This window comes from Thunnus maccoyii, chromosome 8, assembly GCF_910596095.1.
Source record: "Thunnus maccoyii chromosome 8, fThuMac1.1, whole genome shotgun sequence".
Lineage (NCBI taxonomy): Eukaryota > Metazoa > Chordata > Actinopteri > Scombriformes > Scombridae > Thunnus > Thunnus maccoyii.
In genome coordinates this window covers 21,273,500-21,298,955 of record NC_056540.1, presented here as the reverse complement: position 1 = coordinate 21,298,955, position 25,456 = coordinate 21,273,500, and the positions used below count along the sequence as shown (strand labels likewise).

General features: G+C 39.1%; 3 protein-coding genes across 6 annotated transcripts; 2 read left to right on the top strand and 1 right to left on the bottom strand.

The window, feature by feature from the left end:
• Positions 1-17: 17 nt before the first annotated feature.
• srpx2 (sushi-repeat containing protein X-linked 2) lies at positions 18-22,065 on the bottom strand. 3 transcript variants are annotated; one of them, XM_042419954.1, is made up of 11 exons: positions 21,982-22,065; positions 9,375-10,812; positions 5,772-5,849; positions 5,274-5,465; positions 4,541-4,717; positions 4,064-4,187; positions 3,855-3,976; positions 3,600-3,779; positions 3,360-3,493; positions 3,129-3,250; positions 18-1,296 (listed from the first exon to the last, which is right to left on the bottom strand). In XM_042419954.1, the coding sequence occupies exons 2-11, from the start codon at positions 9,418-9,420 to the stop codon at positions 1,113-1,115; spliced, it is 1,359 nt and encodes a 452-aa protein (XP_042275888.1). In that variant the 5' UTR covers positions 9,421-10,812; positions 21,982-22,065; the 3' UTR covers positions 18-1,112. The 3 variants fall into 3 exon arrangements, with proteins under 3 accessions (XP_042275888.1, XP_042275886.1, XP_042275887.1); XM_042419952.1 differs by lacking the exon at positions 21,982-22,065 and adding an exon at positions 12,499-12,787; XM_042419953.1 differs by lacking the exon at positions 21,982-22,065 and adding an exon at positions 11,726-11,895.
• On the top strand, positions 12,069-19,732 carry tspan7 (tetraspanin 7). The gene is made up of 8 exons (XM_042419955.1): positions 12,069-12,286; positions 15,885-16,073; positions 16,170-16,244; positions 16,332-16,427; positions 16,782-16,937; positions 17,095-17,178; positions 18,805-18,889; positions 18,984-19,732. Exons 1-7 carry the CDS (start codon positions 12,200-12,202, stop codon positions 18,871-18,873), a joined length of 756 nt encoding a protein of 251 aa, XP_042275889.1. The 5' UTR covers positions 12,069-12,199; the 3' UTR covers positions 18,874-18,889; positions 18,984-19,732.
• On the top strand, positions 22,061-24,797 carry mid1ip1l (MID1 interacting protein 1, like). 2 transcript variants are annotated; one of them, XM_042419957.1, is made up of 2 exons: positions 22,061-22,164; positions 23,247-24,797. In XM_042419957.1, the coding sequence occupies exon 2, from the start codon at positions 23,353-23,355 to the stop codon at positions 23,869-23,871; it is 519 nt and encodes a 172-aa protein (XP_042275891.1). In that variant the 5' UTR covers positions 22,061-22,164; positions 23,247-23,352; the 3' UTR covers positions 23,872-24,797. The 2 variants fall into 2 exon arrangements, with proteins under 2 accessions (XP_042275891.1, XP_042275890.1); XM_042419956.1 differs by lacking the exon at positions 22,061-22,164 and adding an exon at positions 22,735-22,862.
• Positions 24,798-25,456: the final 659 nt, after the last annotated feature.

The following is a 25,456-nucleotide window of genomic DNA, read 5'->3' as shown; positions in this document are numbered from 1 at the left end:
TGAGTCTGAGACAAATATTTGATTATGGATTCATTTTATTTTGCACGATTATTGCGACAGACCTGCCCCACTGAGATGAATAGACTCAGCTGATTGGCTGTATGCAGACACACTCTGATGAACAGTTAACATCTGCTCACACCTGTATGCGGTTTATCTCCAGCGTGGATCCAACTGATCGCAGACCAATATTACTGTTGAAAATGTGCCAAAGCATCACAACACTAAACGCTGGATTTATTTTAGGAGCACTGTGACAGTCATTGTATGTTTTTAATTTCAGGCTCATATCAAAATCACACAAAGCACTTAACACAGAAATGTTGTCATAATGTGTCACCGTTTCTTTATAATAGTGTACAGTTGAGTTACACTGAAACAATCCATTAGAAACTGGTGTTACACAAAATTTCTGCTATTTGCATACAACAAATTGTGCTTATTTTAATCTATACTGTTAAGTATCCATTGTACTTTACGTTACTACTATTATGTAAAAAATATATTTATATAAGTTGCATAAAAAGCCTTATTAGAAATTATTAAATATGTCTATTTGCAGATATAAATGTAGATTTTAACTTTTAACTCCCTAGTGGAGTGTGATCAGATCTATGTTTACCTCAAGGTTGCCTTGAATACTCTGCTCACCCAATAAAAATTGACCAAACCAAAGACATGATTGATTTTCTCAACTCTATTACATTCAGATACCCGCTAACTTAAAAGTGATCTGTCTGCTCAAGTTTTTGTCAGTAGTCTTTTGTTGGTTCTTTAGATAATTTGGCAGAAATCTTATTAAAAATATGCATCCAATCTTATCTTTTATGTATATATGTTTTACCTCCAGCACTGTCTGCTGTATTTTCTGTAGGTGTGGCGACAGTTTTCTGGCCCCCATGTATCTCCGCTGATGATTAGTTATAGAGAAACAGTGCTAGCACTTCAGTGTTGTATAATGATCACATTTTAACACGACAAACTGCGTTCTTGTCCTCTTTTTTTTTTTCCCCTCCTAAAGTTCTTCTGGACCTACTTGCTTGTTTGTCCCTCCTCATTTTGTGTTAGTAATGCTGACGAGTTTATCGCTGTGGCAACCAGAGTGCTTTTATCTAATTATCACAGAAGTCTCTGTGGAGCTCCAGCCTCTCACGTTCCTCTTCGTTCAGCAGGAAACTATCGATGTAGGAGAACAACTCGTCTGACGCCATCGGGATAATGAAGCGCTCTCGATCCAGTCCGTGCTTGTCCAGCAGCACCATGCTGAAGTAGGATCTGGAGATTCTGAACACCTGCCTACAGAGAGTCACAAATCAGCTGTTGGATTATTAAAGGAACAGTCCACCATCTCATGTTTGGGCGATTAAAGCAGCATTCATTGATTTCATAAACACAACACTGATACATCACCTTGTAAAGCTGTTATGTTGAACGTGTTGGCAAACAGTTGCCTTTTTACACACTACATTATAATTTATCTGGTGTCGCGTGTCTGGAGAACCTGATGTATGTAAGTCCAGTTCACCCTCCTTTTAGCTCTGTCTTGGTCTCCACCATCTCTGACTCTTTAGCTGCTAAATGTTCTACGTTCACCAGCTAGTTGTCTGTATGTCATTTGGTGCTGGACAGGCACCATACAGTGGGTTTATCAGAGTTTTTTTGCTGGAAATAAGGTCAATAAGAGCGTAGACACTGAACCAAAATAGTTAAAGTGGCTATAATTGATCATTTTTATAAAAAACAATGTTTCAAATTATAATTTGTGATGTCAGAGGTGTTGCTTGTAGTGACAAACCTACAGGGAGTTACCGCCCGACCCCTCAGCTTTAAAGAACTTTATGCAAGTTTTAGCTGTGCGGCTGCAACTTTACTGTTTTGGTTCACTCTCACTGTTCTCATAGTGTCATTTTCTGTCCTAGCAGGCAGCTGTTTTCAGAGAAAAATCTCTAAAAACCCACTGTACACTACCTGCTCAGCACCACACAGACACAGTTAGCAAGTAACTGGTGAACATAGTGGAGCATTTAGCAGCTAAAGAGCCAAATATTTCCCTCAGGAGTTACTAGAGACAAAAAACAGAGCTAAAAGAGAAAAGAGTAAACATTGGAAAAACGATCCCAAATGAATGATAATGTTGCTCCATAACTGCTGGATGTGTAACTAAGCAACTGTTTGCTAACTTGTTTGCCATATGTCAGTGTGTTCTCAACTTGTTTAAGCATTAAAAGGTCAGTTAATGCAGGTTTAAGTTTTGGTAAAGGCTGTAAAACTTAAACAATGAGCTAAAAGATGCTAAAACACTCAGAATTGGGTGATAATTCTTCACCACAAGTGACCACTTTTATTTTACACATAGTCTTTTGATTGATAAAATAAAAATATTGATTAATGCAGTTTTAATATGAGGGTTGCTGACCTCTAGGAACCACTTTTTACATTTATGGTGATAACCTTTTGAGAAAAAGCTTTAACAAATGTTCCTATTCAGATTTATCCACTACAATAATGTAGTGAGTGATTTCTGAGATCCTACATCTCCCAGAATGCCTTTGGACCGCATCCAGAGAATGTGCCTCAATATGTTGCCCACAGTCAGCTGTGGGTTTTGTGTGAGACTAAAGGATAGACAAGAGATTTTCCAGTCTGGAAAAAGTGAGCAGAGCCCCTCACTCAAGTTGCACTGCTGGTGGAAAGATAGATTTATAGATTTATAGATTTGCCTCTTCTAAGATGAAATAGTCTCTGTATATGTCAGATAGAAAATCTTTTGTAATGGTGACGTTGTTCATTAACATTCTTGGGCTCCAAAGCCAGATGTTTACTATTGATGTTTTAGAAAGTCTGGTCCAAATTGCAGCACCACTACACTGGAATTATGTTGCTATTTTTAACTGTGTTAATCTTAAGAGTGGATTTTTTCCTTTGAGAGTCAACCTAACACAGGCTTCCTTTTCATTAGGAGGCTCCTGATGTTTAAATGGAGCGAGGACACACAACTGTGTACTGTGAATGAGAATGGGGGTTATATAAAGCCATTTCAGGGTGGAATTTTTCAACTAAATGCACTTTTATTCCTGAATGAACCATAAAAATTGCTATAACCGAGTGATGAAGTATCTCAGTGTTACCTCAGACCCTCGATGACTTCAGAGGTCAGCTGACTCTCCTTGATGCGGCCCGTCTCACGTGGCGGGGAGCCCAGGAGCTCGATCACCGTTACGTGTCGCAGGTCTAATCCACAGTCTGATTTCTGGTGGGAACACAGAGAAGCATGAGAGTTTTAAGATTTAGGGATTTTGCGGTTGTTACTGTTTATAAAATTTCCATTTAAAGTCACCAGCAGCTTGAATCTTCCTCACCTGTATCATGATGTTCTGCATTTGGTACTCCGCGTCAGATATGTTGGGAGCAGACACGATCAGCAGCCTCCTCTTTTCATAGAACTGATCCAGGAGAGCAGATGCTGTCTTCACGTCTGATTTAATCTCCATTGCTACAGACACACAAAGTCACATTCACGTCCCGCATTATACCCCCACTAAATATTTGTATATGCTGCAAATTCATAAGCCTGATCGCCACGTTCATGCAGTACTCACGGACACACTCAGCAGGGCGTCCACCCCAGCTGCGGTTGAACTGGCAGACACGGCTCACCACCCCCCGCCGCTCATATCCTCCATCGCAGTGGTACTCACAAGTCGCTCCGTAGTTATTCCCATCAGAGGAGCAGGTGAGGTAGCCGTGCATAGGTGGAGAAAGTGTAGGACATCTTCTCACTGGAAGGGGAAATTAATTGCACTAATTTCTCGAGACAAAAAGTTTAACTCTCTTCAACTGTATTGTCAGCTTACCCTCAACACGAACGATAAACTTGCAGGCGGCTCTGTTCCTGGCTTGATCGTACACTTTGTATCGGATAATGCTTGCTCCCTCTTTGAAGTCGGTGCCTGACTCAGGGCCGATTAATATTACACTGTAGAGAGACAAAAAAAGAGACCAAAAGTCTAATTCTGTTTTAAACTGAACAGGAAAGGGGAGCAAAAGGAAAGGAATGACATACTCGAGTGATTTATCAGCAGTATCTGTGGCAGTGGGGGGGTCCCAGGTCATGCTGGCAGTGAGTTTTCCAGGCTCTGCAATCTTGAGTCTGGACCGAGGACACTTGATCTTTGGAGGATCAGTGTCTGGAATGATCAGTTTGAAAAGTACAACAGTATGGGCGACATTACAGAAGGGAAATGGACTTGAAGGGCTTTGTAAATAGCAGAGTATGGAGACTAAAAGACAACAGCCTACAGTTTTGGATCCAGTCCAAAGAACAGAAGAGCAGGAAATGAGCTTGTTTTTATGAGACTGAGCACATAGAGAGCTGTGCTTGTGAAAGAAAAATGGAAAACTAGACAGCAAAGCAGATGGACTGATTTTAAATCCATGTTCTGGCAGTAAATTAAAACTCTAGCTGTCAGTCACAATTAATTATGGATGAAATTCCCGATCACACACAAAAGACTTTTTAGTTCGAACTTTTGGCCAGTACCTGAGCAAACGGGCTGCCCCCCGCTCCATGATCCCCCGTGCTGACAGGTACGTGAGTGTTCCCCCTCTACGCGGTAGCCGGGGTCACACGTGAAGTCGCATCTGGAGTCCACCACGAAGCCATCACTGCAGGTGTATCTGCCGTGCGGGATGAGGGGCAGCACATGGCAACGCATCTCTGTGGAAACATCATCACAAAGACATACAGTATGTTATATAAAAGGGTCAAAACAATCACAGAATCAATATATATCTTAAAGGATGAGGCTTGCAATATTTTTGCCGTTGTTAACAAATCCCAAGAAAGAAAAACAAGCAGTTAGTCCATCTCTCAATACTGTCTGTAGCTCAAGCCCACTGGGTCCTACTGAAGTTGTAAATCTTTACAAACATGTAAAAAATATCTAGTTCTAGTTTTATTTAAAGCTGAAATAATTTCTTCAAACAGCTGGGCACTGTAGATTTCAGCAAATGTTACTCAAACAGAGGTAAATAATGCATTTGTTGGGGACTATTTTCAGCTGCGGATTAACACACATTTGGGCTCTTAATATTTATGGCAGCAGGATGATGTATGTTGGATCGACTCAAAATAAACCACAGTGCCCTGAAGGAACATGTCAGCCAGTGCAACATTGCGGCTCTTCTTCTTCTTCGGCTACACAGACAATACTTGTTAGTAGGATATATTAATTGTTGGTCAGATTTATCCTCATACAGGAACTTCCACTCACTGCGGCAGTAAGAAGACCCAGACCAGCGGCGGCTGGCGGTACACTGAATCGAGCTCTTCCCAATCAGCCGGTATCCTCGGTCACAGGTCAACTCGCAGCGGGTGCCCAACGTGCTCCGGTAGCCGCCACCTCGAGGGGAGTGGCAGGTCACCTCCCCGTTGGGGAGATTCGGAGAATGACACCAGTTCGGGTCTGTTTTTAAAGAATAACCAAACCCAAATCTGTGTTACGCCTGACATCTAATCATGAAAAGCAAGATATTGAACAGGATATCTGCTATTATCTAGTCTTTGGAGTGATGTCACTCATACAGCAGCAACAGCATTTGATGTCAGGCTTCAGATTTGAGTTTGGGATTTGGTCAGTCTTTAGGAAAAATCTAAATTCTGAGAAACCCACAAGTGCACTTACACAATTACACAGTACTTGAGCTTAAGATTGTGTTGAACCTGTGTGTGTGTGTGTGTGTGTGTGTGTGTGTTCTTACTTTATACACACCTTTGTAGTCTAGTTGAGGGGTTGTGTCTTCCTCTGCAAAATCATTGTAGGTGTCGTACACTGTTGTCTCAGTGCCAGCTGTAACAACAGAACAACTGTGAGACATGTAGAATCAGAGAGCAACAAACCTGTAATTTACAAGACCAAGCTGGCAGAAGCTAAACTTGGTTCTCTGGTTGGAAAAACTTTATGATTCATCATGACTTTGAGCGTCTGTATCAAGTCTATCATATACTATATATAGATGATACACAGACAAGCTGACATTTAAATGAAATCTTCCCACAAAATCTCCTTTCCATAACTTCCTTTCAGCTCGATAACATTCCAGTCCATAGACACCTGGATTTGCAATCAGTGCTGCAAACGGAAACTCCTCAAGGTTTTAAACACAATAGCAGGGAAATCTTGTAAATGGCTTTAAGTTTTTCCAGTACAGATAAAACATGTTAGACTCAATCTTCTGCCATTCATTGTATTATGACACTACTTCATTGACTGACTTAACCGAAAATTAGGCCAAACAGCATGTTCTCATTATCCGCTTGGAGTTTGACCCTCTTATTCATCTCTTTTTCTCTTTCTATGTTTTAAGCAGAGTGTAAAACGGCCTTAATTCAGAATATTGTCTCCGTATTAGACTTTCTGTACAGTTAGTCATTTTTCTCATTACCCCCGTCTCAGCAGTTGTGGTTCAGGTACATTATCCCTCAAATAACTCCATGTTTAGAACCGAGTGCCAGACTTTCCAGTCTATCGACCTCCACCCCCCTAGCAAGTCAGTTCCTGTATTTGCTTCCTTTGCTTGCAGCTCAACCTTGGCTGTTTTCTGACACAGATGCCTCTGCCAAATAAACTTCCCTTTAACACTAAATCTGTTTGGGGTTCTGGAGACACTGGGTCCTCTTTACCAGCTCAAAAAACACACTTAACGTTGTTTTATCAGCTCGTTGCTTCGTATCTTTTACTAATTTTATGAGAATTGCTTATAAACACGATTCTGAACTGATGATTTGTTGGAGAATACAATAGATTTTCATAAGCTCTCTTTAGCTGTGATTAGTATTGATGCTACTTTTTTTCCCAGCATCCCCCTTCTGAATCCTAAATAAGCCAATTTAATCGATTTCTGTTCTGTTGTGTTGGATTTTGTAACAGTTTGTTGATGAGAAGTCTAACAGGGAGTTAGACCTCTCTGGGGTCTAGTTAATAAGTAATATCGATTAGACCAGTTAGATTATGTCTAATCAATTAGACATAATTGAGATTTCTTTGTCTTTGAGTGAATTTGAGTGGCTATAAAAAGGAACGTAATAACAAAGTTTAATGGTAATTTCTTTGTTTTGTCACCTTTATCTAATTCCCAGTTTGTGGTAAAGAGAATCACTTCAATGCTTCTCTACATATTGGGTTTTAATAAAATCAGAAGAAATTAACAAAATATTTACAGTAAAGTGAAAAAAAGGGGAAGTAAAGTCAACAAAACACGAAGGTTAGCACATTTTCTAGGGATGCATCACATCACATTCAGCTTCCCCGCTCTTAAAGCTGATCCAGATTGTTTTCAGTGATGTCGCAGATTAAACCCGTCGTCAGCATTTTTTCTTATAATGAGCCCAATGTTCCACTTTACGAAACTTCCAAAGACTCATATTTCCCAAGTCCCCCTTGCAGAGAATTAGTCAGAGAGGAAATAAAAACAAGCTACGCTCACTAGTCTGATGGTCTGTGCTGTAGGGCTGAAGTACAGACATTACTTCAGGTGTTTGACAGCTGACATGCATCATCATGCACACGGCAATAAAAAATTGTTTTATCACATGCAGGTAAAACTACTGCTGTGGTGAAAAGTAAGTGCATTTCTGCAAGTTTGAGAGACTTGTACTTCACTGGAGCATTTCCATTTAATGCTTCTTTATACTTCTACTCCACTATATTCATCTGACAGCTGTAGTTACTTTTCAAATTATGATTTTATCTAAAAACATATTATAAGCTTATAAAATCCAATACATAGTTAAAGATTAAAGTAGTGTTATGAAGTGTCTTGTTAGGGTCCCCTTTCATATTTCAGATGTCTATGAGATGGTAGCAGTACCTCCAAGACCCCTTTAAACTTCTCAGAGTGTCATTTAAAGTAAATAAATGAAGGCCCAAAGAGGTAAAATTACACAATATTTCACAAAAAGCAAAGATTTACTCCAAAACTGCTGCAGAATTTAGTTTTTTCTTCTTTCCTCTCCCATTAGTCATCTCATGATTTACCTTAGGATCCTTTGGAGGAAACCGACCCCTCACTAATGTAATATATAAAAATATTAGTGCTGCAACTAATTATTAATCGTTTATTAAATGTCCAATGTGACGTCCTCAAATGTCTTGTTTTGTCCCGACCAACAGTCCACAACCCAAAGATATTACAAAAGATATTACAAAAGAAACCAGAAAGCGTTCACATTTGAGAAGCTGGAAAAGGAGAATTTAGCATTTTTTTCATAAAAAATTACTCAAAACGATTAATCGATTATCAAAATAGTTTGTGATTCATTTTCTGTTGATCGACTTATTGGCTAATCATTGCAGCTCTAAAAAATGTAGCTGTCACAGGCCATTTTTTTCTGCAGGGTGAGCACTTTTGATAGTAAACAGATAGTACTTTTGATAGTTTAAGTACATTTCACTAATAATACTACTGCACTTTTAAGTAGGTATTTTGCAAGAATGAGCTTGCACATGTGTATTGTTTCTACATTGTTGTACTCTTACTGAGTACCCAGACACCGACACACACCATGCATCACTCACAGAACTGTCTTCAGGGAAACATGCATACTCTGTGAGTGAGTGTGTCTATGCAGCAGGGATGAGTCACACTTGGAAGCAGGTTTATAGTTTTCAGCCCCTGATGGTTTGACAAATGGTGCCTGTTTGAGGTTTCATCTATTTGAGACTAATGACAAAGGCCAGATAATGACCAGCATCCTTTCAGTCTCTCTGCATTATGATCTGAGCGTATGTGTTTCTCTGGGTGGATCTGAGGTCACGTCATTATCTTGCAGGATTAAATGAAGGCTTTAGCACACTGAGCCCAGAGGGGGGACTCCTCAGTAATTAACTGGCAGTGATTGGAGCCGAGCTGTAATTAAACCGCCTGGTCAGCACACAGAGAAGCACCTGAAGAGAAAGGCAGCTCATCTACAGCCTTAATGTATTCATTTCAATGGATTCTGGCCAGTTGCATGTTGGGAGATGTTGTTCAGCTCTTCAGTCCTGAAGAGGTGGAGAAAGAGGGGGCTCCATTTGCATTCATCCAATATTCAGCACATCTGCATCCAATACAGTTGTTATTACTGCTGAGGTGAAAGTATTTCCCAGCTGCAGGGAAGGGATGTGAATGTTTAAGTGACCTGAACTGCCTCCAGCAAACTCATATATTATATGTTTTTGGTGTTTTTGTTTTGTGAGGGGAAAAAATTCAAATGAGATTTTTGACGACTGAACAGAAACTCAATAATAATAAGAATTCACAATCCTGGACACATAACTAGAGACATTTTAGTGAAGGGGTTCACCTACCTTCTTTGTTTAGAGTCATTAACTCACCTGTGAGATGTAAAACGAGCACAGCAACAACGCAGCTGAGTATCATAATCAAACTTCAAGTCAGAAACAGCTGCGGGGGGGGGGGAGAAAAAAAGTTCTGCGCAGCTTCTCTTGATCCCACAGTCAAACAAGGAAACAAAGTTATAATCCAGAAAAAGTTACCAAAATGATGCTCAAACGACTTTTTAAAAACTCTCCACTCGTTTTTTGTCCCCCGCTGGAGAGTAGGTGCTCCTGTAACAGAGTCTCCGCAGCTTTTGACACACAAGGATCCGCTTAGTTCATGGTTAAAGATGAAACCACTTGGTGGCACCAGCGGACTGTGTGTCTGTTTCCTCCCACCGCTGCATTAAACCTCCTCAAATCATTTACTGTTTTTTGCGGAAGTTCGAGTTATAGAAACGTCATGTTTTTACCTCCATGGGGTTATTATCAAGTTATTATTAATGACCTCACAGATTTGTTGTGATATTTCTACATTTAATACAATAAGTTGTTGTTCTGAAAGAATCATCACATGTAATTTGATTACGGTTTGTCTTATAGGAAGCTTAAATGATCATCTAATAAACTGTCGAACATAATTAGAGTGTCAATTAGATGTGAAGAAACAATCTTCTAGTACGGAAGCCGAGAGTAGCCGTGTTTGCAATTTTTTAAATGTTATCTGGGGATAACGAGATAATCAACCCGATATCAGAAAACAAAAGTCATTTCCTGTTATTCGTTTAGTTCCTCTTATTGTTTCATATGGAGGCGGATGGTTATATCAAGAAGCCTCTCTATTTAAAGAGTTCCTGAAGGAACCTTTGGAGGGAAAAATACCCCTGTTATATTTGTTTGCCAACTTTGATTTGATGCTAAACACAGCTACAGTTAATTAAGCAGGTTGATTAACTCCTGGTCATAATATGATGGGATGTTTCATGTAGGAGAAAACAAAACCTTTTTAAGCATTTTATTAGACTTAATGAGAGGAAGGAAAGTGGGAGAGAGGGAATAAGAACCAACATGTGACAGATTTGAACTCATGTCCTTAAGAGCCACATGAAGGCTACTTGTGCTTGAATATGGTGAAAATGTAAGCGTGCATGAGACTGAACAAATAAATGAATGATCTGAATGTTATCTCTAACAGGAAGACACCATTTCTGCTTGTTAGACCTTGATTGAAGTCTGATGGGTTGATCAATACTCATTGATCTGACATTTTCAGCTTCAATCAGTGGCTGCAGTTGTCAAGACACCATCTTTGCATGCTGGCGTGGCACTCCTCATCTCTGATAAACATTAGAAGTAATATCTTTCAGTGGGCGACGTGATGTATTTTTATTTACTCAGCTGATGTAACTTAGTCCAGTGGTTCTCAAAGTGGGGTCTGGGGACCCCCAGGGTTTCTTGAGGGGGTTCCAGGTGGTCCCCAGCACTATTATTCCATCTATAAGTAACATAATGACAGAATGTATGAGTTTGATAGTCATGGGTTTCAAACACTTTCTGTAATAAAACATCTAAAAGCAAACATATTATCAGATGGGGGACAGTGAGACAAAATCTTATCAACTGAGGGTCTGTGGTCTAATTTGTGTCAGTTTAGGGGTCCTTGACGTGAAAGTTTGAGAACTACTGATTTAGGTCACATCAGATTCAGCAGAGGAGTGTAAAGTCAGACAGCATGAGACAGGAAGTACAGAGCCTGCCTTCTGCATAAAAGCATAATGTGACTCTTAAACATTAAGCCACAGTTGTATCTGAATTAGTTGTTGAAAGGGATTATTTTCAGTATGCTGGAAAAAATCTGGTGCACATGGAAGTCCATTTTAGCTGGGAAAACAAAGAAAATAAATAAAATGTTAGTGGAAAAAATGATTTCAAAAACAATTTAAGTCAAAACTATGAAATAGTCGGTCATAATTATGACATACTGCATTGAAATAACGACTTATCTCAGATTTTTTGTTTCATACGTCAAAATTAATTAGATTTAGAAGTCACATTTAAGATAATATGTAAGATGGAAAGTCAAAATTGTGTGCTAATAGTAAACCAGGTTTAAAATTTTACTATTCACTTAGTAAAATGATCTACGAGATACTGAGTCAAAATTATAAGATGGAGAGTCAAACTTTTCAGTTTAACATTCAAAATCATGACATAGTAAGACTAATATGTTGACTAAGTAGCCTGCCTCATCATATTTTATGTTTTATCAATCTTAACTTTTCATCCGTTTTTAAATTTCTGGAGTAAATTATCTTCCATAATCACAGCTGCTGCTGTGATTTGAGTCTGTGTTTTAGCAGACCTCGGTGAGGATTTCATCAGTCATTTATCTATTTTAAATAACGTACCTGGTGTCCTTAGTGTTTTATTGTGGACGCTGTAGCTGACGGTGGTATTTTTGAATATTGCCGCTGACTCGACGCTGTTGTGGATTGAGGAAAAATGTTTATGCCCTCAGGAAAGTGAATCTAGGTTGCAATCCTTTTTTTTTTTCCTAGGATGGCGAAGTCATAACCCGCCCTACTCTGCCTCTGATTGGCTTTCCCTGATATTATTACCCTAACCTTAACCAGTCTCACTCCTCGTGCCTAAACCTAACCAACCAAACTAACGAAGGTAACGAGTACTAGCCAATCAGAGGCAGAATAGGGCGGGTCATGACTTCTCCATCCTAGGAAACAAAAAATTGGCATCTGTGTTAGTGACGACACTTCCCTCTCTGTCCCTGGATTTATCCCCGAAGTTTTTTCCCTCTCCTCCCCTCCAGGGCGCTGAGAAGTGAACTTTTTCTTTCTTTTTCTGGCCAAAGTGAAAAAGCCAAGATGTCGCCGCCGTCTCGACGGCTTCAGACGAAGCCCGTGATCACCTGTCTGAAGACTTTCCTTATCTCCTACAGCCTCATATTCTGGGTGAGTTGCATGACATGTAATGGGGGACAACAAGCTAAAGGAGCAACAATGGGCTAAAAGCGGCGATGCCAGCAGGGCTAATCACATCATTTCCTTAAATCACGGCAGATAGGGACACACTCGGAGTTAAAAACGCCGGATAAATGGCGACAAGTCAAAGTGCTCTTAGTTTTCTACTTAAATAAAGAACCACTTGTTGGAAATTCACTGACCGTTGGAGACACTGAAGCAGATGTTTGTGTTGTTCCGCCGCCTGGAGGCTCTAGTTTATCAACGTCTCATTAGTGTCCGTAGAGAAAGGAGCCGTTAGCTTTTTGTGTCACTGATTGAGAAAATCACTCCGCCTAACTGACACTTAACTTCGCTTAGTTTATTAAAAGTGTTTCATTTAGAGTCTAATCGATTAGTCAATCAATCAGTTAAGTTAGTCGAAAGAGACACGGTCATATTTTATGTGGTCATTTTAAGTGCAAAACATTTTCTGTTTCCAGCTTTCAGTGTTTCTTTGTCATACATGACAGTTGACTTAATCAGAGTTGCAATAATTAGTCGATTGATCGATTAGTTACCAACTATTAAATTAATTGGCAAATATTTAGATAATAGATTAATTGTTTTGAATCATTTTCAGGGAGAAAATTTCCAAATTATCTGATTCCAGCTTCTCAAATGTGAATATTTTCTAGTTTATTTAGTCCACTATGACAGTAAACTGAGTATCTTTGGGTTGTGGACGTCATCTTTTTTGTTTCTCACCATTTTCTGACATTTTATGGACCAAACAACTAATCTGTTACTCAAGAAAATATCGTTAGTTGACAGATTAATCGATAATGAAAGTAATCGGTTGTTGCAGCCCTAATATAGAGTATACTTATTATTGTTGGGTTGTGTATTGTTTCTCAGATGAAACAGCTAACGTTATATGAAGTCGAGCAGCAACAATTAAGTCGATCAACAGAAAATTAAACAGCAACTATTTTGGTAAGCGATTAATCGTTTAAGTAATTTTTCAAGCCACAATGTCAAAAAGACACTGGTTCCAGGTTCTTAAATGTGAGACTTTGATGCTTCTTCTTGACTTTACATGATAGTAAACTGAATCTCTGGATTTTGGACTGTTGGTCGGACAAAACAAAACATTTGAAGACGACATCTCGGAGTCTGGGAAACTGGGATGGACAGTTTCCACAGTTCTCTATTAGAGAATTGATTAATCAATTATGAAAATAATTAGTTTGTTGAACCCCTAATATGAAGACACCACCTTGAGCTATGAGAAATTATGAATATTGACTATTTAGTTTGACATTTCACAGACCAAATGATTAATCAGTAAGGCTAATCAGGAAAATAATTGGCAGATTAATCGATAATGAAAATAATTGAAAGTTGCAGTCCATTCATTTGATTTAACACTCTGACTCTCGTTATTTTGGTAACTGATTATTGCTTTTAGTCATTTATCAAGGAAAAATGCCAAATGTTTGCTGGTGCCATTGTTTCCATTTCCTTTATTGATTAATCTACTGGTTGTTGTTTGGTCTTAAATGTCAGTAAATAGTGAAAAAAGCCTGAACAGTTCCCTGTAGCCCTGAGTGACATCTTCAAATGTCTTGTTTTATGCGACCAAAACCCAAAGATATTTAGTTTTATTATCATATAAGACAAAGAAAAGCTGCAAATCCTCCCATTTTAGAAGCTGGAACAAGGTTGTTTGGTGGTTTTTGCTTATAAAATGACTTGAACGATTAATTGATCAGTAAGATGGCTGCCAATTCATTTTCTGTCTGCCATCGCAGCCATAATTTGATGCTTTTCTTTGTCATTTTTAACATTTTCTGATCCAATTAACAAAACAATCGATTAATCAAGAAAATAATTATCAGAATAAACAGATGATGAAAGGAATTGTTAGTTGCAGCCTAAAAACTGTACGAAAGGAAAACATAAACAGTCTTCAGATGAAAAATGAGAAGTTTCTGCTGCTCCTTTCGCAGCTGTTAATCTTTGTACCAAGCAAACAACCATCTCAGGCTGCTGCAGCGAACACAAAGTTCAGGTTAGTGCTTATCTGTCAATTTATTGCTCTCGGCTGGTTGAGCTGATGCGTCCCCTCAGGCTAATGACTTGTGTAGGCAGCATTAAAGCAAAAAGATGCTGCTGAGATGATTAAACGGCAGGCTGAAGGTACTGAGTATCCCAGGTGTGTTTTTACTAAAATGTTGTCAGGTACGTAAAGTGAATCATCGGACATGTTTTATGACTGACGTTAGCAGAAGGAGAGTTTATCACCTACACTGAAAATATACTCAATCCTCATCTTGTCTCAGAGCTTCAATATCCTCCACTAACTCATCTGCTTCTCTTCATCTGCATTTCCTCCCCCGAGAGCAGCGATTTAATAAAGGAAATCAATAATGGAGGTGGTGTTTTCCCTCGATTCACCTCTTCATGCTCCTTAATTAAAAGTGTTCCTGATGTTTGCCAGATTCAGTGACGGGGTTTCTCTTGAGTCGCTGTGCTGTTCACATGTGATTCTCGCTTGGTTAAACTGTTTAACTTTAATATTTTCAGAGCTGTTTTAGGAGGCAGAGCGTTTCCACAGAATATAATATACAAAAATATAACTAATGATTCTTTTCATTATCAATTAGTCTGTCAGTTACTCTCAGATCCCTGGATGACATCATTTAAAAACTGCTGGTTTTGACCGACCAACAGTCCAAAACCCAAAGATATTAAGATTTATTATCATATATGACAAAAAAAGCAGAAAATCTTTGCATTAGAGCTGCAACGATTAGTCCATTGAAAGAAATATTATCAAGAACTATTTTGATAATCAATTAATTTAATGTTCTTTGGTTCCACCTTTTCAAATGAAACAATTGGCTGTTTTTCTTTGTCATATATGACAGTGAGTTGAATATTTTTAGGTTTTGGAGCATTTGTGAGACAAAACAAGAAAGTTGAAGACAATAATATGAGTTTGGAGAGATTTTTGGAGAAGCCAATTTTTTCACAATTTTTTTTTTGATTAATTGAGAAAATAATCTGCAGATGAATCAATAATGGAAATAATTGTTAGCTGCAGCCCTACTTCACATTGAAGAAGTTGAAAGCAGCAGATTTTTAATATTTTTGCTTCAGAAATTATTTTAACAATTATTAGATCACACTTTTTGGTGATTGATTTTCTATCGATCGTTTCAGTAACCAGTTGCTGGATGTATTGAACTCTGAGTCTTAACAGATCTGATGAAATGTTGTAGCTCCTCTTTTTTTCAAAACATGTATCAAATATCTAAATATCAAATATGTTAAACTGTGAAGCAAACTTGACTTTTTATTCCAATATTTCAGTTTTAACTGTTGAACTCTGAGCTTTTTATCATTTTTGTTACTTAAAATCATTGAAACTACTAAACAGTTTATGGATTCAGAAGCATAAAATGCTGCTGAACCGTAAACACACCAGCGTGTAATTAAACAAGCAGGTTCGAGCCTTTTAATCTTTGGTTTTGGCCCTTAAAGCCTCCTCATCTTTGTCTTTGGCTCTTTGATGCCGGCGCTGACTCTCTGTGCTCTTCTTCAGATCACAGGCATGTTCCTGCTGGCGGTCGGGGTGTGGGGGAAGGTGAGCCTGGAGGCCTATTTCTCTGTGGCTTCTGAGGAGAGCACCAACGCGCCATATGTCCTCATTGGGACCGGAGCCACCATCGTTATTTTCGGACTGTTTGGTTGCTTCGCTACATGCCGCGGCAGCCCATGGATGCTCAAACTGGTCAGTGAAAGTGCAGTAATCCTTAAAAATCTCACATGTGACCCTTTTTTTTTTTTTTTTTTTAACAACTGTTGTTTTAATGCTCTGCTCCTTCAGTACGCCATGTTCTTGACCGTGGTCTTCCTGGCTGAGCTTGTGGCTGGTGTGTCAGGCTTCATCTTCAGGCACGAGGTGAGTTTCTGCTGCAAAATTAAAAACATTTTTTGAATGAAAATACAGTTTACTAAAACAGAATCTACTTTGTTTTTAATTTCCCAGATTAAGGCCAAATTAGGAAGCGCCTACAAAAACGCCGTGACGTCCTACAACGGCACAGACAGCAGCAGCGCCGGGCTCGACACCATCCAGAGGACTGTAAGCGGGAGTTTTGCCGTCACACTAACACTGCTGCTCTTATCTTGACTTTGTTTGTGTCTCGCTGTACAAACTGAAGAACTCTTGCTTATATAAGAGCTTTTTTAAAAGGGCAGCCGAGTGACGCTGAACCACGCAGAGCAGAAAAGCTGCTGCACTAGTTTAAACTTTCAAGCTCTTGTTACTGCAGGTGTTTTCCCCAAAAGATCATCCAAAACATCTGCAGTGAGGTCACTCGAGAGCAAAACATCCTACTGTTTTTTTTTTTTTTTAATCATTAAAAATATTTTTGACCCACTTTTCTGTCGCATAAATAAACGTGTTGCGTTAAATTTATTGTTTTTGTGCTTGTAGCTTCATTGCTGCGGGATGAAAAACTACACCGACTGGGAGAACACACTTTACTTTAAAGAGAAAGGAATCCCCACCAGCTGCTGTAAGGAAGGTGTGAAGTGCACACCGGAGACCCTGAAAGACCTCGACAAAGCTAAGGCGGAAGTGTACACAAATGTGAGTTTACACCCCCTGCTAGATATTTTAAACTACTTAGTCATATTTCAAATGAATGTCAACATGTTTCGGCAACAAACAGGATAATCAGTTTAGCTCAAAAACTTTTTAAGAGGTTAAAAAAGTCATTATAAATGTTTATTTTCCTGCTGTGAAGGGCTGCTTCACACTGGTGACCAATTTGATGGAGGCCAACCTGGGAATCATTGCTGGGATCTCTTTTGGAATTGCGTTCTTCCAGGTACGTGACATGTTCAGATAGTTTGTTTAAAGTGGTTTAAAGTAAAAATTTTAGTTGTTTCCAATCTTGTTTTTGTAGCTTCGGCCATCATTCCTATCAGTTAAGGTCATATTTTACTCCCATGTGTCTTTGCTGAGAGGTTTGGACGCAGTGACACGTAGCAACAGGCCCCTTTTTTCACAGTTAAGCCATTTAACTGCTTTAGTTTCAGCCTCCCTGTATTGAGGAAGTTGGCTCTTGTCTGTTCCACACTGCAGATTAAAGCCTATTTAAGGAAAAAAATGCCCCAAAATAAATAAATAAAAGAAGGGAATCCACTGTTTAAACCAAACTAGCAGTGTGTCCGAAGTCACTCTCTATTTACGAATAGTATAATTTATATTCTTATAATATCCAAAATCTCAGTTTACTGCTCACTATAGTGTAATCTCAACTAGTGTCTGCTATATGGGGAGAATAAATGACTGAGCGAGACAGATATTTCAGACATGCCTAAATGATAAAGACCATAAAAACAAACATGCCATGTTGATTTTAATCACATTGTAAAACTGAGTGCAGGTCAAAGTTGAACCAGACGTTTACAAAGGAATAAAAACTTTCACCTTTTGTTTTCACTCTGAAAATGTCGAGTATGCGTTTATTTCTAACATAACTGAGCACTAATGTGGAGGCTCCTTTGTACGACTGGAAATTGTGTTTCTCTGAAGATTCACGTAAAGAGAAGAAAGAGAGAAGTTTGTTTTAGGTAACAGGACGGTTCAGTCACGCCTCACATGTGCCGATAAGGCGTCATGTGCAGCTGCACGTCAAGCAGGTTTATATCAGTTGATAAAGCGCCTGTTGGGAGGCTGATTTGAAAGGGAAATGTAAATGTTATATATAGTGTAATATCGTGATTTTAATTGAGTTTGTATTTCATCTGAACTGTCATTTATTTCTGTTTGTATTTCTTGTTTTATCTTACACTGAATTGGTTTTGTCTGTTTTAAAATCCAAGGATTTTATGCGAAGCACTTTGTAACTTGGGTTTTCAAAAGTGCACTTTAAGATTATTATTATCATTTTAAGCTGTATATATATATATAAGTATAAAAGAAGAAAATGTCTGTGTCATAATAATTTGACATTAAAAAGACAATGTGTCTCAAGGGAAGTGATTTTGAGTCCACGTTAGATATTTCATTGTACCTGAAGTTCATACCTCATAAAAATCTCACAATCCCCTAGAAATGGACAAAAAGTCACATTTTCCAGTATAATTGATTATATTGAGCACAGGGCAGCTCTTTTAATGCTGCTGTAATATTTATCTATCTATCTATCTATCTATGATTTCATATTCATCAGGTTGTTTGTATGCATGTTGGTTCACGTTCTGCCAGTTCAAAGAGACACTTGTTTATTATTATTTGCTGTTTTTGTTTGTTTGTACGAGTGTAATTTTAACTTATAAGTAGCGCAGAGTGACCATCGTGCATGTTCGCCTACGTGGAGCCCAGAGAAGCACAAACCCAGTTTAACAGAGTGGCAGCATTTATGAATCATTATTTGATACGTTATCATAGTTGATAGGATGATCGCCAAAACCAGACTATCCACACTAAAATGTCTTTTCCTGCTCAGCTCATTGGAATATTCCTGGCCTGCTGCTTGTCTCGATACATAACCAACAACCAGTATGAGATGGTCTAACAGTGACCTTCCACAGGTGAGACTTTTTAATGACATGTTGTCAAAGATAATAAATATCGAGGAGGAAAACATGCTTTTAACCATCAATCTGTCTGTTTTGTGTGTTTCAGGTTACTGACGGGCAGCTCCTGATGCAAACTGAGTTAAAAGAATCTCCTGTGATTTTAATATTGTGTTGTGTTAGTTGATAATATACTTTTTTAGAGAGGAGAAAAAAAAACTCTCACTGCTTCTTTTTATCCGATCTCACTCAATGGCAAACCAGCAGAAGGGAAAATGTGAAAGGAATTTAAAAGGAAATCAAAAGGGAAATCTGCAGCATAGTTGGACCAAAAACAAAGGGACCCTTCAAGATTCAAGGCCAGTTCAGAGATGTAATTCAAAGATGATTTGTTACTCCTGGGATTTAATTAGGGAATATCCATTAAGTACATATATATATATATTGTTACATTTTCATTTGAGTTAATTAACTCTACCAATATGTCAACGTTTCCATTTCTTGTGTCTTTATATAATGCAGCTGCCATATTTTATAATTTTGCTAAACTTAGTCTGTAGCTGAACAGATGAAATCTAGACAATAAGCTGATAAACTTCTCTTCAACACTACGTGAGTCTCAGACAGACTGAGGTTGTCACCCTGAAATCAAGTATGTGCGGTTTAGTGTGGAAACGTACTGATGACGATTGTGTCGGCTCAGCAGCGTTCGCCGAAAGCCTTCGTTCATATGTGCCAATTACAGCAGCCCAGCCAACTTTATATCACAGTTTTCAGTGTTAAATTGTTATTCTTTTTTTTTTGTGGATGCATGTGAAATACTTGAAAAAAATAAAGATGGAATCCAGCATCTTTTAACAGTGTGTGTCGCGCAGTATTGTTTGCTTCTATGTTCATCTGAAAGGGATCCAAAATACAAAATGTTAAAGACCTAAAGTTTCAATATACAGGTTTTGAATATGGAGATTTTAGGCCATAGTTCAGTATGTTGGTATTAACTTGATATATGATCAGGCAGTAAAGCCAAATATTATGATATATTTAATAGAGGTTTTCACAGTGGGAGGCGGACCTCTCCAGGGGGCTCCAGAGAGTTTCAGTGGAGGCTCAGTTAATGGAAGTGAACATTATATTACACTGAATATCTTAATATGTGTGATTTAGTTAAGAGATAGTTCAGAGATGTGGTTGTTTTGGGGGAATTTTACTGCTTTTTTTCCCAGAATAAAACTAATAAATGTCTTCAGACAGACTGAAGTTATGTCAAACAGTAACATCAGGTTATCTCGACTCAATTGTTGAGTGTCTGTAGGATCAAATAATATAATCATGATCATATAGGCGTCCAGAAACTGAGCGAAACTAAGCAAGTAAACTAAAGGGAGGGGCGGAGACCCACAGTCTCAAACTATGAAAACCCCGATTTAACCAAACACTTGTATATAAAGATGTGTTTAAAAATGAGAATATTTCAGGTTTTACTATTGATGTGTTCAGGAGCTGGTTTGCGATAGAAATTGTGGATTTTAATGAATTCACTATTCATTTCACTCAGTTACAGCTGAGTAATCATCCCAGCAGCATTTAAGATAAAGTCTGTCGAGATAGAGCAAGATGCCATAAAAACACAATAAACTCCCAGATTAAGGTTCACTGATATTGATCATATTATTGCCTGGTTAAACTTTAATGGTTCATTTGTGGAACCAGCAGTTTGACAATTAAAACTGTACAAACTACCATCACTCAGACTTAATATTCATGTTCTACGTTTGATGGAGAAAAGAATGAATTTGAAAAAGAGTTTGTGTTTGAATCTCAACACAGTCGAGGATAAATTCCCTCAACAGCTCCTGCAGTATCGTAGCTGAAGCTGCCTGAAGTCACACTGAATGTCGCATGTTAAAATAATCCTAATCACAGAGTATACATGTATACAAATAATCTCACCTGTTCCAACGGGCTACGACTGCGACCCTCCATCATATATTACAGTTTGTAATGTTGACGTCAACATCACTTCTCTCCAGTCTGCATGGAAATGAACCTGACAGTCTTAAATTAATGAGCTGTTCGGGGAGCTCGAACATTAATTTCCCAATCAGACTGTACTGGTGTAACTAAGCAGCTCGTTTTAATTACAATAACAGATTAGATATTATTTATAGGTATTTTTAGTTCATAATAACACTATTGGGATGTTTTTTTTAACCCTTTAAATCAGTTTCAGGCAAATACTGTAAATCAGACAGTTATCTGTGGGTTAGTTTTTATCAGCCTACATTTGTTTACATTTTAGGTAAACTGGCACATTAAAAGTATGCTGAAATAGATAATAATAGTTTTTGTTTGCAATGTTCCCATGAATGTATGCAAGTCCTTTTTTTCCTGATTTCTAAGTGTTTATTCGTGATGGATCATACAAATGTTTAAGGTGAGTGAAATTTGAAATATTGATTTCCCATAGATCTCTCAGTGGTCACCAGATAATTAAAGTCACCCTCAACTCAGAAATATGTTTTTCTTCTTGTTCCTACAGTTGAATGTTTGAGCTTCACTGTGCAGAATGATGTTTGTGCAGAGTTTGACACTAGAAGTCTGTTTTCACATTTATCTGCTGAGTTTCTCTGAGCTCATTGAAAATCTGATTTTAAGAGCCTACGAGCAGGATTTGTAACATCACAAATAATTTGGACCCAATCGTAAATGTTGTAGACATTTGAAGTATCCACAAACACTGAGAATTTAACTTAACAGTGAAGTAGCAGACATGTTGCATCCAGCAGTTAAACTTCTGAAATATATTTGCATATTTACAGATTATTATTATTATTACAGAAAGACCATATTGACACATTATTATTCACAGTAGAGTATTTTATATACATCTTAAAACATGTCTGAAGGGGATCTTTAATAATTAATTAACAGGATAGTGAAGCAGAAATATTTGCTTTTTCTATAAACTAATAAATAATTTTATTTCCACTAGCAATAAGTAAAAACAAACTGGGCACAACTTAAACATATATAATCAGTGAACAGATGGCTGGCAACCACAAGTGTGAGCTCAACACTTCATCCATAATCAACATCATTTAACTCACCTGTGCTGTTGCTGCGGTGACGTGTCATAATGTCCGCAGCCGCTCCCTCCTGACTGTTGGCTTTAACATTAATGCAGATCAACCTGAAGGATGTCCTGGATGCTTAATCTGAGTTGAAGATTAAAGTTATTCACAGAGGAGCAGCTCTGCAACAAAAAAAGAAAGAAAGAAGAAAACTCTGTGGTAAGACCAACATCTTTAATTAAAGATTGTAGTGAAATTAAACATTTTGTCTGATGAATTTCAACAAGTGTAAAAACTGAGTGATGATGCGTTTATGATCAGAGGAAATTCAGGCTTTGTCCGACCAGCAGGTGGCGCCGCTGTGTAACAAACTGAACTGAAAAAGCCGAGAACACAAAATGACTGAGACAAAACACTGTTCACACTGTACTTTTTTAAAATATATGTGTGTTTGTGTCATAAATGCTTTGAAAAACTAAACTGTACCCCTGATGAACCTGACGCATGACGCGCAGCCCTGCAGGTTCGCATCAGTGTTGCCTTCAGGCTGCAAACGGCCGGACAGCATTAACAGGAAATAGGGTGCAGCTAATTGCAGACAAGCCGTCGACAAAGACATCTGACCGGCAGAGATGATGAGACGTGTGATTGGTCGGTTTCGGATCAGACGCTATTACAGTCCGCCTTCACCCTCCTGGTTGTCCAATTGGCTCCGTAGAAAACAAGCAGCGGAGGGCGGAGTCGGTGTTTTTTCCACTCCGACCCGGCTGTCCGGTATAAAAAGCGTGTTCAGCCGCTTGTCAGCTAAGGAAAGTCTCTTTTTCCTTCCCGGCGGGTGGTGTGCGGAGCCTGAGAAGACTTGGTAAATCTAACCAGCACGCCAAGAAACGTTTTCCTCAGGTTACCTCGTGGTTCAGGTCAGTCTGCATCCTCTTTTATCTGTTATTCAAAGCCTCTTGAAACGTGCTCATCAGCGGTTTTTTATAGAAGCAGGAAGTCAAGGTCATGCTGATGTGAATGAGGCATCACGATGCGGCAAAATTAAGGCGGTTATTTATGTGGCAGTCGAAATGCACTGTGGGTTTTTTTTTTTTGGGAGGGGGGTCTTAGAAGCCCGGTTGAGCTCTGTGGATCAGGTCTGAAACAAGCTGCCTCTGTTTCGTCATCTGTCCTGCAGCCCCTCTGCTCCAGTGTGTCAGGTTATGGTTTAGTGCTGAGTGTGTAAACTTGTGTCTGGCATTTCCTTCTTGTTTTTCTGTTGTTGTTGTTGCTGCATCCTCATGTTTCCTCTCCTCTCGCAGATCAGCCACCTCAAAAAAAAAAAAAAAAACCAAAACCACCAAGCGACTCTGCCTTAGCTCCACCTGCCAGCTACACTGTAACCAAGCCGACCTAAAAGCCTTCAAGATGATGCAGATCAGCAGTGACTCAGCCAGCAACAAGCACTCCCTCATCAACGTCATGCACCGCTTCATCGCAGCCGCCAACAACATGGATGAAACCATCATGGTGCCGAGCCTGCTGAGAGACGTGCCGCTGGATGAGCAGCAGCAGCAGCAGCAGGCAGCGGTGGTGGTGGCTGCAAGCAAGATGGAGGCCAACAACAACGAGCCGCCGTGCCCTAACAAGCAGAGGGACATGTACGAGCACTACCTGCTCCTCAAGTCCATAAAGAACGACATGGAGTGGGGGCTGCTGAAGAGGGAGATGAGTAGCGGCGCCAGCTTCTTGGAGATGGCGGTGAAACAAGAGGAGCAGCAGCCAGTCACCGGGGAACTGCTGCTTGACGACAACTCGGACCTGGAGCACCAGTTCCACTACCACCTCAGGGGACTGTTTGGAGTTCTGTCCAAGCTCACAATGCAAGCAGACCACCTCACCAACAGATACAAGAGAGAAATCGGAGGCGGAAACTTCATGAGATAGAAGTCTCCCACCATTTCTTCTTCTTCTTTCTTTGTTTATCCAAGGAGGGTTGCGTTTAGGGGCAACTGGACGACCTTCAACCCTCCTCGGATAACATCACATCTTTTTTTTTTTTTTTCTTTTTTTTTTTTTTCTTTCTTCTCCCCTCGGACTGCTTGACTTGCAACAATGGGATGTGTTGTGAGGAGGAGGCCCCATCTCTTCATAATGGATCGCAGTGGACAGTGAACTGACCAGGGCAACCACTTTGTGACTTCTCTCACTCCTAGATAACGACACTCCAACTTCTCCCCCTTCTTCTTCTCTTCCTCTTCTTCCTCGCCACCCTTCCTTGCAGCACCCCTCCCAAAATACCTGAAACCAGTGACACCTGCACGTGTCGCCTGCCTGCCTGGCTGTCTGTCTCGTCAGCGCAGCAGTCGACACTTTGTGCTCGGCGGAGGTTTTATTAAGTCTGTAATCAAGTCCAGATGAAGCACAGCTCTGGTTTATGCAGAAACTCGTCCTCTCGTCTTTTGTTCATTTCAAAAATTTTGAACATGAATTTGTCACCAGATTGTCTGATTTGTGAATAAAAAGAAGGTTTCTGACTGTAGGAGAAATTGAATGCTGGTTATTCTGTCCCTCCTTTTTAAAAACATATAAATGATTTTTTTTTTTTTCTTTTCTTTTTAACGCTGAGCTGAAGGGCTCCTTACTGCAGAGTTTCTACATCTTTCCTCTTGGTATTACTGTAACATGGCGTGCCTTGACTTTTTGTACACCCTCATGCCCTGTTCAGTTGGCTCCCATTGTCTTCACTACGGAAATGGAACTTCAAGGTGTTGTAATGAAATGACTCATTTTATTTGTCCTTGGATATTTCAAAAACCATTTTTATATTAAGCAGTAATGCAGTAAAACTGAAATAAATAATTGGAAACTGACTTTTGGCTTGTTGCATTTTTGTCACTGTCAACAGGAAGTAGGTCAGAAGTGTTACTCTTCCTCTTGTAGCTCAGTTACTGTCGAAACATGTATTTAGAAAAGTTTTTGTTTTTTTGTGTGTGAATGTTGTATTAAGTCCTTAAAGGCCTTTGCAGGAATGTGTGGTGATGCGTTTTTGACATGTCATAACATGGAAACACCAGTTACTTCACTCAGTTCTTGTGTAGGGCAAGTTTAGCAGCTTATGTAATGTTGTTGTTGAGGGATTTACTGAGGATTTACCTAAAGGAGAGGTGGGTGGGTGTGTGTCTATAAAGCTGCGTTGCAAAACAGGACGTGCTCTAAAACACTTTCACACCATTTTCATATCATGGTTATAAAATGCAAACACGCGGTGTGCTGATAGGTAAATCTGCACTAATGTTTTTGCAGCTCTTCAATAGAACATCCTGCAGCTTGTAGAGCACAGTAGGCATTGTTTTTCTGCACAATGTAGATGTTACTCAGCACAATAAACATTTTCATAATTTTCACAAATGTATGTAGGGATTCAGTCCAATTTAATGATTTGGTCTCAGATAACATACAGAATTCTTAAAACTCAAAAAAAGCTGAAGAGCAGCAGTAGCTTTTGTACAGATATTCCTCCAAGTCATAA